The 15,331-nt window shown below is 47.1% G+C and overlaps 1 protein-coding gene and 1 non-coding gene across 2 annotated transcripts in view; both read right to left on the reverse strand.

Moving 5' to 3' along the window:
• LOC132542125 (uncharacterized) overlaps positions 1–12,529 on the reverse strand; it is a 45,781-nt gene extending 33,252 nt beyond the window's left edge. Inside the window, exon 1 of the mRNA XM_060204898.1 lies at positions 12,360–12,529. Coding sequence (XP_060060881.1) covers positions 12,360–12,529 — 170 coding nt within the window. The remainder of the gene's footprint in view (positions 1–12,359) is intronic.
• On the reverse strand, positions 5,672–5,743 carry TRNAT-CGU (transfer RNA threonine (anticodon CGU)). Its single transcript has one exon. It is a non-coding gene; the product is annotated as a tRNA-Thr (tRNA).
• Positions 12,530–15,331: the final 2,802 nt, after the last annotated feature.

Consider the following 15,331-nt stretch of genomic DNA (forward strand, 5'->3'; position numbering starts at 1 on the left):
CTGGGACCTTGGAGCCTCAGGCATGAGAGTCTGCATAACCATTATGCTATCTACCCCCACTCAATACTTTATCTTTTTAAATATTTATTTATTTTCCCTTTTGTTGCCCTTGCTTTTTGTTGTTGTAGTTATTGTTGTTGTTATTGATGTCATCATTTTTAGATAGGACAGAAATGGAGAGGAGAGGAGATAGAGAGGGAGAGAAAGACACCTACAGGCCTGCTTCACTGCCTGTGGGGAGCCGGGGCTGCAACCAAGATCCTTAAGCTGGTCCTTGCACTTTGCACCACGTGCGCTTAACACACAGCGCTACCGACCGACTCCAATACTTTATCTTTTTAAGATTTATTTTTAAAAGAATTATTAGAGAGACAGAGACCAGAGGATGACTCTGGCATATGTATGCAGGGGGTGAATCTCTGAACTTGGTGCCTTGGATTCCTACATTCTACCACTGCGCCACCTTCTGGCAACTTTCTAAAGCACCCCCCCTTTTTTTTTAAGTATATTTCTCAGAGAAAAACCACAGCACTGAATGTTCCTTCAATGCAGTGGGGGCCAGGCTTAAACCTAGGCCATGCACATGGCAAAGCAGCACACTCTTCAAGGAAAGCTATTTTTCCAGCTTTTCCAGATTTGTGCTTATCTGACATAAGAGCTTACCTGATGTGATCAAGGTAGTTTTCTGGATGATCCTGAACAAGTCACTTCCCTCCTCTCTACCTCTGAGGCAGTAATATGGCTGAATGGTTGTGTTCATTCTTAGCAGTTCATGATTCCTAATTGTCAACTTTTCCCCCCAGAAATAAGGTTGAACTTTTAAGGTTTGCTCACCAAGTCACCCACAGAGAATCTGTTTCGTAATTCAAAGTTTCATTTTACTTACAAGGTCAGTGCGGTCACAAGAATCAGAAGAATGCTCCTAGAAATGTAGATCATGGTATTTGAGTGTCAAAGATGACTGAATGAGAGCAGAAATACCGAAGACTGTGTGGTGTTCTGGAAAATATCTAGCCATCCCTCCAGGGCCCAGTCATAAAGTCGCCTCCTAGGGTGAATATGTCATCAGTCCCTTCAAGAAGAGACCTCCTTTGTATCAAGGCTCTGGCTCTGTGTTGCATGCTGTGTCCCACTAGTGGCTATCGCCTGGACACTGTCCTGGCTTGAAAAGGTTTCCCTCTGTCCCAGTCCTGATGTGTGACACACAGAGGGGTCCAAGTTCAGCCAGAAGTCTGAATGGCTCATTACCTGGATGAATCAGAGGCTTCTGGAAGGAGGTAATGCTCAAGTCTTACCACAGGGATGGTGTGGGACTCTCATCCAGTGACCGCACAAGCAGCAAATTTGCAGGAAATGCCAAGGACAGAAGAGCTTGTTGACTTGTGTGGGTTTTGAATGTTTTATTACACACACACACACAAAAAAAAGTTTAAATCTATCTCCAGAGTGGAAAATGGGACAAAAATTGACAGCATGAGGCCTAAGATATAAATGTGTGTGTGTGTATTGTATATATTTACCAAATTCTACTTTTTATTTATTTATTTTCCCTTTGTTGCCCTTGTTTTTTATTGTTGTTGTAGTTATTATTGCTGTCATTATTGATGTCATCATTGTTAGATAGAACAGAGAGAAATGGAGAGAAGAGGGGAAGACAGAGAGGGGGAGAGAAAGACACCTGCAACCTGCTTCACGGCCTGCGAAGGGACTCCCCTGAAGGTGGGGAGCAGGGGGCTCCACCGGGATCCCTATGCCGTTTCTTGCGCTTTGCCACGTGTGTGTAACCTGCTGCACTACCGCCTGACTGCTGAAATTCCACTTTTAAGTTATTTAAAATTCACTTATAGGAAGAAGCTAGACCTACAGTAATTTATACTTTTTAAAAAGATTTTATTTATTTATTAATGAGAAACATAGGAGGAGAGAGAAAGAGCCAGACATCACTCTGGTATATGTGCTGCCAGGGATTGAACTCAGGACCTCATGCTTGAAAGTCTGATGCTTTATCCACTGCGCCACCTCCCAGACCACAGTAATTTATACTTTTTATAAAAAATATATCGGGCTGTGGTCTGGGAGGTGGCACAGTGATAAGGCTTTGGACTCTCAAGCAATGAGGTCCTGGGTTCTATCCCTGGCAGCACATGTGCCAGAGTGATGTCTGGTTCTTTCTCCTCCTATCTTTCTAATAAATAAATAAAATAAAAAATTATATATATCGGGCCAGGGTGATGGTTTAATGGTTATATAAAAAGACATCAGCACCCAATGGTGGTACATCCAGTTGAGCCCACAAGTTGCCATGCTCAAGGACCTGGGTTCCAACTGCCCACTCCCCACACCCTACATCAGTGTGGGGGGGAGTTTCACAAGTGGTGAAGCAGTGCTGCTTTTCTGTCACCCACTTTCGCTCATCCTTTCTATCACCCCTTCCCCTCTCATTTTCTCTCAGTTCTATCAAAGAAGAAAGGAAGGAAGAATAGAAGAAAGTAAAGCCACCTGGAGCAGCGGATTCATTGTGTAGGCATCAAGCCCCAGTGATAACCTTGGCAGCAATCAAAAAGAAAAAGAAAAGAATGAATGAGTGAAATGAAATGAAATGAAATGAAATGACATAACTTTCATGCCTGAGACTCTGAAGTCCCAGACTCAGTCTCTGGCACTACCGTTATGCAGAGCTGAACTGTGCTCTTGTAAAATAACATTTAAAAATAAAATTAGGGGGTGGTCTGGGAGGTGGCGCAGTAGATAAGACTTTGGACTCTCAAGCCGGAGGTCCTGAGTTCAATCCCCAGCAGCACATGTACCAGAGTGATATCTGATTCTTTCTCTCTCTCCTATCATTTCTCATGAATAAATAAATAAAGTCTTAAAAAAAAAAGAAGCAACATAAATCATATTCTCAATGAAAACTCACTTTAAAAAAATAATAAAAAATAAAATTAGTGGCACATCTGGTTGAGAGCACATGTTACAATGGGCAAGGATGCAGGTTTGAGCCCCTAGTCTCCACCTGCAGAGGGAACGCTTTGCAAGTGGTGAAGCAGTGTTGCAGGTGTCTCTCTCTGTCTCTCTTCCTCTCTATCATACCCTTCCCTCTCAATTTCTGGCTGTCTCTATTCAATAATAATTTAAAATTTTTTTAAAGATTTTATTTATTTATGAGAAAGACAGGAGGAGAGAGAAAGAACCAGACATCACTCTGGTACATGTGCTGCTGGGGATTGAACTCAGGACTTCATGCTTGAGAGTTCAAAGCTTTATCTCTGCACCACCTCCCGGACCACAATAATAATAATAAAAATTAATTAATAAAATAAAATTAGGGGGCCGGGCAGTAATGCAGCGGGTTAAGTGCACATGGCACAAAGCGCAAGGACTGGTGGAAGGATCCTGGTTCCAGCCCCCGGGTCCCCACCTGCAGGAGGGTCACTTCACAAGAGGTGAAGCAGGTCTGTAGGTCTTTCCTCCCTGTCTTCCTCTCCTCTCTCGACTTCTCTCTGTCCCATCCAATAACAACAATAACAATAACAACAACAATAGCAAGGGCAACAAAAATGGGCCTCCAGGAGTAGTGGATTTGTACTGCAGGCACCAATCCCCAGCAATAACCTGAAGGCAAAATTGACTGATTAATTAATTAATTATCATGCCCTGGGAGATGCTACAGTGGATAAAGCCTTGAACTCTTAATCACAAGGTCTCAAGTTTGACCCCCTGTGTTGCATGTGCCAGAATGATGCTCTAATCCTCCTCCTCTCTCTCCTCTCATAAATAAATATTTTAAAGTATATATCCTCCAGGCTTTAGCTGTGCCTGCCTAACTCTCAAAACACAGTAGCATTCTATTTTAGACTCTGAGCAGAGGGAGGGAGATTTTGAAGGAGCAATTAGGAGACCTGTAAGGGTGTGGGATAGGGGAAGGAAGTTTGCAGCTTTAGTTTTGTTCTCAGGGAGGACTGCTGTCACTCTGCATAGGGGGTCCAGGGTCTCACAGACCCCACCACTAGGTGACAATGTCTAGGTCCCACTAAGAAAGGGACCACTCTGATACAACTTGGCAGGCATGTGAGAGGGGTGGGGCAGCCTGGGAGAACCACCTTGATCCTCAAGGTTCTAAGGTATAATAATATCATGTGACATGGCATTTAGGAAACATTTCTTTTAGTTTTCAAAGTTTGCAGCAAAGGAAGGTGACATTCAAAGGGAAGGCCTGTGACAGGTCATGAATAAACAACATAGGGGCCTCCCCTTCTGCCCCTGCCCCTGACTCTAGGTTCTTAGAGGAAAGCGCAGACTGAGGCTGCCTTTTAAAGCAATTGCCAAACCTCTCAGCTAGCTCACAAGCCCATACACTCACCTTGCGGCTGGCTTCTAACTTCTGACCTGCCTTCAGATGTACCCCCAGCCCCCAGCAAAACTAACTAGGATCAGCATTTGACCCCTACCTCTGACCTTTTGGGGAGGTCTGTGTTTCCCCCAACACTGGTGACCGGCCCTGACTCCCTCTGTTTGGCTTTGACTTGGCTCGACTAGGCTCTCCCACCCCAGCCCACCCCCATCTATGTTGTTAAGGGAGGAGAATTCTCTGCTCCAGATACTGCACCAAAGCTCATGTGCAGAGCCCGAGTTCCTGCTCAACAGGGATTCCAACTAAAGGGCAGGATTCGAGGCACGACCCAGTAGTTTAAGATCTGTCTCCTTCCTGACTCCTGAATATCTGCAATCTGCCTTAATTCGCATTTAGTAACAACTCCGTGATAACATGGACGCCCTTCCTCAGCAGTCCCTTCACAAGTTAAAATCATATTTTGCATGTACATCCCACATCCTGACCTCCGACAAGCCTAGGGCACTGACTTCAAAGGGACTCTGCTGCCATTCAGTTCACCTGCAGCTCATTCAAGGCAATGAGGTTCACCGCCAGGGAGGGGGATGTGATTTTCGGTTGCGTTACACAAGTTACATAGAACAATGCATGCAATGCTAGAACTCCGGTGGTGAGTGCGGCGTGGAACTCTATACCCTGTAATTTCACAATCTTATAAACTACTATTAATCACAATTAAAAACAAAAAAAGAAATGCATCCAGTGCTGAGTCACAACCGGGAGAAGGGGTGCAGAGAGAGGCGCGTGTGGGGAGGGGTGACATTCAGCTTCTAGTGGAAGGAGGAGTGGGGGAGGAGAATGGGAGGAGGAAGAAGAAGATCGTTGCCCGGCCAGGCGCCAGGCTTGCGAGGTCAGCTCACCCGGACGGGGGAAGAAAGCATGGCCCACAGATGCGTCCAAGACAGCCTGGAGAGTCAGTCCCTCTGTAAGGAGCAGACCGGCCGGAGAACGCAGCTGTGTGCATGCACTAAGGATTAAAAAATATATAACAACAACAACAACAAAACACCTGCCCGTCCTCCAGACACGCAGACAAAACCCCTGCTTGACCCGCCTGCCCTCTGGGGACCTGGGTGGCCCTCGAGGGGGACCCACACAGGCAGCCCCATCCCGCGAAACGCCGCACGGTTGGCGGTGGGGACCCAGCACTCGCGACCACAGAGAACTCAATGTCAGACCGAATCAGAAAGCTAAAAAAAAAAAAAAAAAAAAAATTACACGGCACAACACAACTGAGGGATAAACACACACCCAGTGGTCAGACCTCCACATTAAACCCGCAGGCACGGACGGGGTTCGAACCCGCGATCTTCGGTTTACGAGACCGACGCCTTACCACTTGGCCACCGCGCCTGACAGCCGAGCAAGCGGGGAAAGCTCTCAGTGGAAGAGAGGCGGCGCAGGCGCGGGAGGGGCGGCCCGCCGCAGGCCACGCCCCCTTTCGGCCCCGCAGACCCGCCCGCCTCCACCCGCTTTGCTGCCGCGCGGGCAGGGCCAAGCGCCGCCAACCGGATCTGCACCCGCGGCTCCTCGGAGCCCAGTCACCTAGCCAGTCTGCCGCGCTCCCCAGGGGCGGGAGTTGGGGCTGGAGAGCTGGGCGCGGAAAAGCCAGAGGCGACGCAGCGGAGAGCGGGCAGCGCGAGCGAGCCAGGCCCCGCGCCACCGAGTGACCCTGTCTAGGTCACTTCCCGGGGCGCCCAGAGCGCGGGTCGCGGGCTGCAGCGCAGACAGGCCTTTGGAGCAGAGGTCGGGAGCCGGCACCCGGAGAGGGCCCCCAGGAGCAGACATCCGTGTCCGCAAAGCCTGGCTCCCCTTGCTCTTAACCCCTGGCACGGGCCTTGTGCAAGAACCACCAGCGTGTGGGATGCCCCTAGGATGTTAGGGGCGACTTGTATGAAGCAGTCAGATAGTCTGTCCACCCCAAGGAACTGGTGAACTCACGGAATGATGATCAGGAATAAACAAAGCCAAAAGCATAAGTGTGGTTCAAAAGCAAAGGTGGGACAATGCATACTACTATAAAAACATTGTATGGAGTTCTATACCGTACCCATCATCAGAGTTCTGTACCTTATAATTTTAGAACCTTGTAAACTACTAATAAAACTTAAAAAATGAAAACATTTATAAATTGACAGTGAAAAAAGCTCTGGTAACTATCTCCATTAGGCTGGAGACAGTGGTAGATGTTTCAAATAGCTCTACGCTCCTGATTACAATGCATATGTGATCTCAGAACAGAAGAGGATAATTGGCAGAAAAGTTTCAAGAAGGTGCAGTTACCTTTCAGGAGAAAAAAAAAATGGGAAAATAGAGGGAGACTGGCTGGGGATATGAGACAAAGAGGACGTTATTGGTAATGTTTCCATTCAATTTTATCAAAGTCACAATGTGGAGATGGTAGGACCTTGAGTGATTGTGATAATGTAATATTTTGTAGCTCTTTTTTCTTTAAAAAGACAAAAAGTGGGGAGTCCGGCTGTAGCGCAGCGGGTTAAGCACAGGTGGCGCAAAGCACAAGGACCGGCATAAGGATCCCGGTTCGAACCCGGCTCCCCACCTGCAGGGGAGTCGCTTCACAGGCAGTGAAGCAGGTCTGCAGGTGTCTATCTTTCTCTCCTCCTCTCTGTCTTCCCCTCCTCTCTCCATTTCTCTCTGTCCTATCCAACAACGACAACAACAATAATAACTACAACACTAAAACAACAAGGGCAACAAAAGGGAATAAATAAATAAATAAATAAATAAAATATTTAAAAAAGACATAAAGTGGTCTCTTTGTCTTTGGTTGGCCTGTTGCCTACTCGTCTGGCTCAGGTGAGCTGAGTGGGCATGGCTGAGGGAAGAGAAGGTCTCTATTCAGGGCATAAAGTAGACAATTCAGGCCTGGTGGTGGCACACCTGACTGAGCAGACAGACATTACCATGAGCAAGGACCAAGGTCCAAGCTTCTGGTCCCTACCTGCAGGGGGGGGAAGCTTTACAAGCAGTGAAGCAGGGCTGCAGGTGTCTCTCTGACTCCCTCTCTATCTCCCCTTTTCTCTTGATTTCTCTGTCTCTGTCCAGTCAATTAATCAATAATATGTATATAAGACAATTCAAAAGACCTTCAGTCTTATCACCAGAGAGAAGCAAACTAGCTAGTTTTTGTTTGTTTGTTTTGTTTTTAAAACATACCATGGGGGTCAGGGTGGTGGCATAACTAGTAAAGTGCACAAGTGACATGTACAAAGACCCATGTTCAAGCCTCTGGCCCCCACCTGCAGGGGGGAAAAGCTTCAGGAGCAGGGAAGGAACGCTGCAAGTGTCTTCCCCCTGTCCCCATTTCTTTCTGTCTCTAGCTTTAAAAAATGGCTGCTGGAAGGAGTGGATTTTTCATGCAAGCACGGAGCTCCATCCATAACCCTGGTGGCCAAAAAATAATAATAAAAATAAACACATGAGGGGCCTGGTGGTGGCACACCTGGTTGGGTGCACATGTTACAATGCACAAGGACCCAGGTTCAAGCCCCGGGTCCCCACCTGGAGGAGGGAAGCTTTACAAGTGGTGAAGCAGTGCTGCAAGTGTCTCTCTCTCTCTCTCTCTCTCTTCCCCTCAATTTCTAGCTATCTCTATCCAAAAAATAAAGATAATAAAAATTTTTTAAATAAAAACCTGAAACATACTATAATATACTATGGTAACTGGAAAAATGGCTCAACTGGCAGAGCATTGTACTTACATGCTTGGGGTTCCTGGTTCAATTCCCAGCACTGCACGCACCAGGGTATGCTATGGCTTCTTTCCTTTGTCTTATGTGAAATTCACGTGTAATCAATAAAATAGGTCTTTAAAAAATCACTATGATTCATTCTGGTATGTATTTACTCTGATTTTATTCTGATATATATTTTCAGGTAGCAAATTTGAGTGGTCCGGGAGGTAGTGCAGTGGATATAACATTAGACTCTCAAGCATGAGGTCCTGAGTTTGGTCCCCAGCAGCACATATACCAAAGTGATGTCTGGTTCTTTCTCTCTCTCCTCCAACCTTTTTAATAATTAAATTAAAAAGTCTTTAAAAATAACAAAAATTGGGGGTTGGGTGGTGGTGCATCTGGTTGATCGCATGTATTACAATGATCAAGGACCCGGGTTCAAGCACCCGGTCCCCACCTGCAGGGGTAAAGCTTTACAAGTGGTGAAGCAGGGCTGCATGTGTCTCTCTGTCTGTCTCCCTCTCTATCACCCCCTTCCCTCTTGATTTCTGGTTGTCTCTATCTAATAAATAAAGATAATAAGTATACGGGAGCCGGGCGGTAGCGCAGCTGGTTAAGCGCAGGTGGCGCTAAGCGCAAGGACCGGCATGAGGATCCCGGTTTGAGCCCCTGCTCCCCACCTGCAGGGGAGTCGCTTCACAGACGGTGAAGCAGGTCTGCAGGTGTCTATCTTTCTCTCCCCCTCTCTGTCTTCCCCTCCTCTCTCCATTTCTCTCTGTCCTATCCAACAACGACGACATCAACTACAACAACAATAAAAAAGACAACAAGGGCAACAAAAGGGAAGATAAATAAATAACAATTACCAAAAAAAAATTTTTTTCAAAAAAAGAAAAGAAGTATACATAAATAAATACCTAAATAAATGAATAAAAGAGACTTTAAAAAAAATAACATAATTTGAAAACAGGATGGCAGGAGGCCGGGCGATGGTACACTGGGTTAGGCACACATAGTACAAAGCACTAGGACCTGAGCAAGGAATTGGTTTCATGCCCCCCGGCTCCCCACCTGCAGTGTGTGGGGTCTCTTCACAATAGATTAAGCAGGTCTACAGGTGTCTATCTTTCTATCTCTCCCTCCCCTCTCAATTCCTCTCTGTCCTATCCAATAACAATTAAAAAAAAAGGAAGAAATGGCTGCCAGCAGTGGATCTGTAGTGCTGAGCCCCAGTGATAACTCTGGAGGCAAAAAGAAGGAAGGAAGGAAGGAAGGAAGGAAGGAAGGAAGGAAGGAAGGAAGGAAGGAAGGGAGGGAGGAAGGAAGGGAGGAAAGGAAGGAAGGGAGGAAGGAAGGAAGGAAGGAAGGGAGGGAGGGAGGAAGGAAGGGAGGAAAGGAAGGAAGGAAGGAAGGGAGGAAAGGAAGGAAGGGAGGAAGGGAGGGAACAGGACGGCAAAAGCTTACCTTTTTGACGTCTTAAAAGTGTTTTCCCCTTTTTAGTGGCACATGACATCGCTGAAATCAATGTGACGAGTTTGATGAAATGGAGTATGTGCAACGCCACTGCCAGAGCTGATCATTTTCACATACATTGTTTTGTTTTGTTTTTTCAGTGTCCTGATTTTTCTTACTTTCCAGGAAAATAGTATAGCCCGGTTTTTTATTTCATTTCTTTCTTTCTTTCTTTCTTTTTTTTTTTTTTGTTTGCTGGGTTATTGCCTGGGGCTCATGCCTGCACCATGAAGCTACAGCTGGAGTAGTAACTCCTGGAGGCCATTTTTCCCATTTTGTTGCCCTAGTTGTTATTGTTGCTATTACTGTCGTTGTTGGATAGGACAGAGAGAAATGGAGAGAGGAGGGGAAGACAGAAAGGGGGAGAGAAAGACAGACACCTGCAGACCTGCTTCACCACCTGTGAAGTGACTCCCCTGCAGGTGGGGAGCCGGGGGCTGGAACTGGGATCCTTCCACTAGTCCTTCTTCTTTGTGCCATGTGCACTTAGCCCCCTGAGCTACCATCCAGCCCCCCATAGTAGTGCTTTCATGTCCAAGGCTCTGCGGTCCCAGGTTCAATCTCACACACCATCATAAACAAGAGCTGAGCAGAGCTAGAGAGAGAGTGAAAGAGCGAGAGAACAAGAGAAGAAAGAGAGAGAGAGGGAGAGAGAGACAGGGAGAGAGAGATGGGAAGAAAGAGAGGGAGAGAGAGCTTTCATCAATTGTAACAGGTGTAGCAGCCAGTACAGGGTTGCTGGAAGCTGTGGGGGTGTGTGAAAAGAGAGAGCGTATGGGAACTCTACTTTCCACAAAAGTCTGCTGTAGACTTAGAGCTACACTACAATTTGAAGTGAATCTCCAGCTAAAACAAAACAAATAAATAAAACACACATAACCACATTTGAAAAACTAAGGGAGAGGGGGCCTGGCGGTGGCACACTTAGTTAAGCACACACATTACAGTAACCCAGGTTCAAGTCTTTGGTCTCTTCCTGCAGGGGGAAAACTTCACAAGTGGTAAAGCAGGACTGCAGGTAGGTCTCTCTCTCCCTTCCCTTCTATTCTCAATTTCTCTGTCTCTAATAAATTAAAAAAAAAAAAAAACTAGGCAGAGGAAATAGCATGATCGTTACATTGACAACTTACATACCTCAAGTGCTGAGGTCCCAGGTTCTGTCCCCAATACCACTGTAAGCCAGAGCTTAACAGTGCTCTGGTCTCTAGTCAATCTCTCACTCTCTCTCTCCACAGCTAGCATAATGGTAATGCCAAAGACTTTCAGGCCTGAGGGTCTGGAGTTTCAGGTTTAATTCCCCACACCACAAGCTAGAGCTGAGCAGTGCTCTGTATTTCAAACAAACAAACAAACAACAACAACAAACCTCTTCCTCTGTGTTTATTTCTTTTGCCTCCAGGATTATCACTGGGGCTCGGTGCCTGCACCACAATCCACTGCTCCTGGAGGCCACCTTTTCCCTTTTGTTGCCCTTGTTGCCTATCGATACTGTTGGGATTATCACTGTTGTCATCACTGTCATTGTTGTTGGATAGAACAGAGAGAAATGGAGAGTGGAGGGGAAGACAGAGGAAAAGAGAAAGACAGACACCTGCAGACTTGTTTCACCACTTGTGAAGCGACCCCCCCTGGAGCTGGGGGCTCGAACTGGGATCTTTAAGCCAGCCTTGCATTTTGCACCATGTGCGCTCAACCTGCTGCGCTACCGCCCAGTCCCTCTCTTGTGTTTTAAAATAAATAATTTTTGTTATTGTTGTTTGGAGACAATTCCTGGGTCCTTTGCTGTCAGATCTGCTCTGAGTTATAGCCAACTTGAATGGAGTCACCATGGGTCAGTGGAGGTCTGCTTCTTAGCTCAGTGGGCCTAGAAGTCTGACTTTTATCTTTCCAGGAATGAGTTGCCATGTGTGGTTTGACCTACCATTCTATTTATTTATTTGTTTATTTATATCTTTCTTCACACTTCATTTACACTTGATGCACGAAGAGGCTGTGGTCTCTGAGGCTAGGCTGAGGCCCTTGCCCCAGTCTTTGGGGCGGGAGGCATGGGAGTTCAAGGGTTCTAGAGCTCCTCTTCAGAGGATCCTGATAGCAGAGCCATGTCCCTTTCTCCATGACTGTCTGAAGGTTGTTGCAGAACTGGGGGGGGGGGTCTCCTTGGCCTCCCCAAGTCTCAACCCAGCCCCAGACCCTCTGCACAAGCCATTTACTTTTTTTTTAATTTTACTATGTTTATTTTGTTTGGTAGAAACAGTCAGAAATCAAGACGGAAGGAAGTGATAGGGAGAGAGGCAGAGAGACACCTGCAACACTACTTCACTACTTGCAAAGCTTTCCCCCTGCAGGTGGGGACCAGGGACTTGAACCCGGATCCTTGCATACTGTAATGCATGCGCTCAACCAGGTGTGCCACCACCTGGCCCCATCAAGCCATTTATTAAGCAGCACACAGCCACAGGAAGCCACCACAAGTCCCACTGCAGTCAGCTTCCACAGGACAACATACAGCAAACACAGAGCCAACAGGACAGCTGGCAGGAGCACACAGTGCTCTCCCTGGACTCCACTGCAGCCCTGAGCCTCTGCAGCAGAACCAGGAGGCTCCCTAGCCTGATGCCTGGGTGTCCACTGAGGCCTGGAGTCTCTGCAGCAGAGGGGCCTTGGGCTAGTCCCTGGGAGCCCTCACTCTCTCCCTTGCACCTGCCTTCTGCACTCCAGGGCTCAGTCCCTGCAGCTGAGCTGGCCTCAGGGTCTCCCACCCACAAGGCTTCTTCTGCACGGCAGCCAGAAGTCTCTGCAGCAGAGGCCCCATAGCCTCCCCATAGCAGCCATCCTGGGGATCCCCAACCTTGAAGGCTTCACTGGCACCCCGGCTAGGAGTTTCTCTCCAAGCCTGCAAGCTCATGTCTGGACTCCACCTGTTGCCCATTCTCACGGGCACTCTGCACCCTTGGGCAGGGGAACATGGAGTCTTCCCTTCTCTGGATAAAGGCTGGCCTTTGGGCTTGTTTTGACCAACAGAAAGAAGCAAATGTGTATAAGTCCTGAAGCAGGTTGTAGCAGCTTAGCACCCAGCCCTGAGGGCATGGTGTGGGGAGAATATTAGCTGCTGCAGCAGGAGAAGCCAGAGTAAGCTTCCTAGTGGATGGCGACAGCCCACCCACATGTGCGAATGTGGCCATCTTGGAGCTTTCAACCCAGCTGCCGGTCTACTCCCAGAATCTAGTAAGTGACACTTGTTGTAAACCGATACCTTTAAAAAATATTCCTTGGGGCCTGGCGGTGGCACACTCAATTGAGTGCACTTGTTACCATATATAAGGATCCAGGTTCAAGCCCCTGCTCCCCACCTGTAGAGGGAAAGCTTCACAAGTGGTGAAGTAGTGCTGTGGGTGTCTCTCTCTTTCTCCCTGTCTCACCCTATATCTCTGTCTCTATCCATAATAAAGCATAATCAAGATTTTAAAAAAAATTATGAGAAATGTGGTCTGGGAGGTGGCACAGATAAAGCACTGGACTTTTTTTTTTTTTTTTTTCTCTTCCTTCCAGCACTGGGCTCTTAAGCATGAACTCCTGAGTTCAATCCCTGGCAACACATGTACCAGAGTGATAATTGGTTCTTTTTCTCTCTTATCTTTTTCATTAATAAATAAGTACAATCTAAAAAAGAAAAAGAAAGGAGAGAATATCTCAGGCATATGCGATGCTGGGATTCAATCTGAGGATCTCAGTGCAAGGCGTTATCCACTGCACCACTTCCCAGGCTTTGAGGATGTTCACACAGAGATCACAATCTACTGACAGATCACATGCAGTCAGCACACTCTCTGGTCACAGGTGTGTGGGCTGGTGGTTATTTGAATGGAATAGCTGAAGCTTTTGTGGGTCCAAAGAGATAGTTCACCCAGTAAAGCACACACCTTACCAAATATGAGGCTGTGGACTTGAGCCCCGAGCTACACGGGAGCACCATGGACAGTAATAAGGCACTGCATGGATGACGGAGCAGTGTCGAGGTTTCTCTTTCCTTCTGTCTAAAGTAAAGACTAAACATATCAGCCAGGGGAAGGCACTCAGAAGTGGTACTGTGAATGTGTGAGGCCCTGGGTTCATTCTCCAGGGCTTAAAGAAGTCTTGGGGCCAGCTGGTGGTACACATGACAGAACAGGCATGCTACAATGTACAAGGAAGCAGGTTTAAGCCCCTGGTTCCCACCTATGGGGAGGCAAGCTTCATGAATGGTAATGCAGTACTGCAAGTGTCTCTCTTTCCATCTCTGTCTCCCCTCCTCCATACTTCTTTCTGTCTCTACTCAATAAATAAGTAAATAAAAAAAAATTTTTTTCCCCTCCAGGGTTATTGCTGGGCTCGGTGCCTGCACCATGAATCCACCGCTCCTGGAGGCCATTTTGCCCCTTTTGTTGCCCTTGTTGTTTAACATTGTTGTGGTTATTATTGTTATTGATGTCGTTGGATAGGACAGAGAGAAATGGAGAGAGGAGGGGAAGACAGAGAGAGAGGGAGAGAAAGATAGACACCTGCAGACCTGCTTCACCGCCCGTGAAGCGACTCCCCTGCAGGTGGGGAGCCAGGGGCTCGAACCGGGATCCTTACTCCGGTCCCTGCGCTTAGCACCATGTGCACTTAACCCACTGCGCCACTGCCCGACCCCCAAAATAAAATACTTTTAAAAATCTTTTCTGATGCTGGGTGAATACGGCAGGGGCCATGTCTATCCTCTCAGCCACCATTTAACCCCAGTTTTTTCTTCCACAAAGCAGAACTGTTATTAACCACAGCCCTGCATTAATGAAAAATTAAACACCTTTCTACATTATTCGTTGCTTAAGTGAGAGGGGAGTGACCTCTATTCCTTGGGTGCTGTAGCAACCTGACACTTTTCCTTCGGCCAAGTTTCCCAGCACTTTTGCCAGCATGAGAGTTCTAAATTAGGGCTACTGTTCATAGGAGAGGAACGTCAGCATGGCTCGAACTCTTTCTGGAGAGTATATGGCCACACTTGTAGCTGTTTCAGTTATCCTTTTTTTATACTTGGAGTCAGTACAGTGAGGGTCTCTCTTCCTTCTCCTTCTCAGGGGTTAAATTCAGGTGCCTCTTCCATTTATTGGTAAAGTATCCACTCTTCTTCATGATACTTTTTCAAAATATTTTTTCAAAGCATTTATCTATTTATTCCTTTTTGTTGCCCTTTTTATTGTTGTAGTTATTGTTATTGATGTCACTGTTGTTGGACAGGACAGAGAGAAATGGAGAGAGGAGGGGAAGACAGAGGGGGAGAGAAAGATAGACACCTGCAGACCTGCTTCACCTCCTGTGAAGCGACTCCCCTGCAGGTGGGGAGCCGGGGGCTTGAACCAGGATCCTTCCACAGGTCCTTGCATTTTGCACCATGTACATTTAATCCGCTGCGCTACTGCCCGACTCCCACAAGATAGTTTTAAAGGAGCGAGAAGGCTGTGGATGATTCATGGGCTAAATAGAATCAGCCTTCAGAAGCTCTTGGTGAGAATTACCCTTCAGTCGCTCTAGCTCTTGGGAGCCTCTTTCCCTGTGTGGGATCCTGCTACTGTGGACAGCTAAGGTTCTCCATGGGAGAGCTACTGGATGGGCCAAGTCACTCCCCAAGCCGGGTCCTGCTTAGACAGTTACTTCTGGGGAAGGCTGATGTTCTGAGAGAAAGCCTGGAAAGAGCGAAGAGCTGAAAGACTTA

This window comes from Erinaceus europaeus, chromosome 12 (genome assembly GCF_950295315.1).
Source record: "Erinaceus europaeus chromosome 12, mEriEur2.1, whole genome shotgun sequence".
Taxonomy (NCBI): domain Eukaryota; kingdom Metazoa; phylum Chordata; class Mammalia; order Eulipotyphla; family Erinaceidae; genus Erinaceus; species Erinaceus europaeus.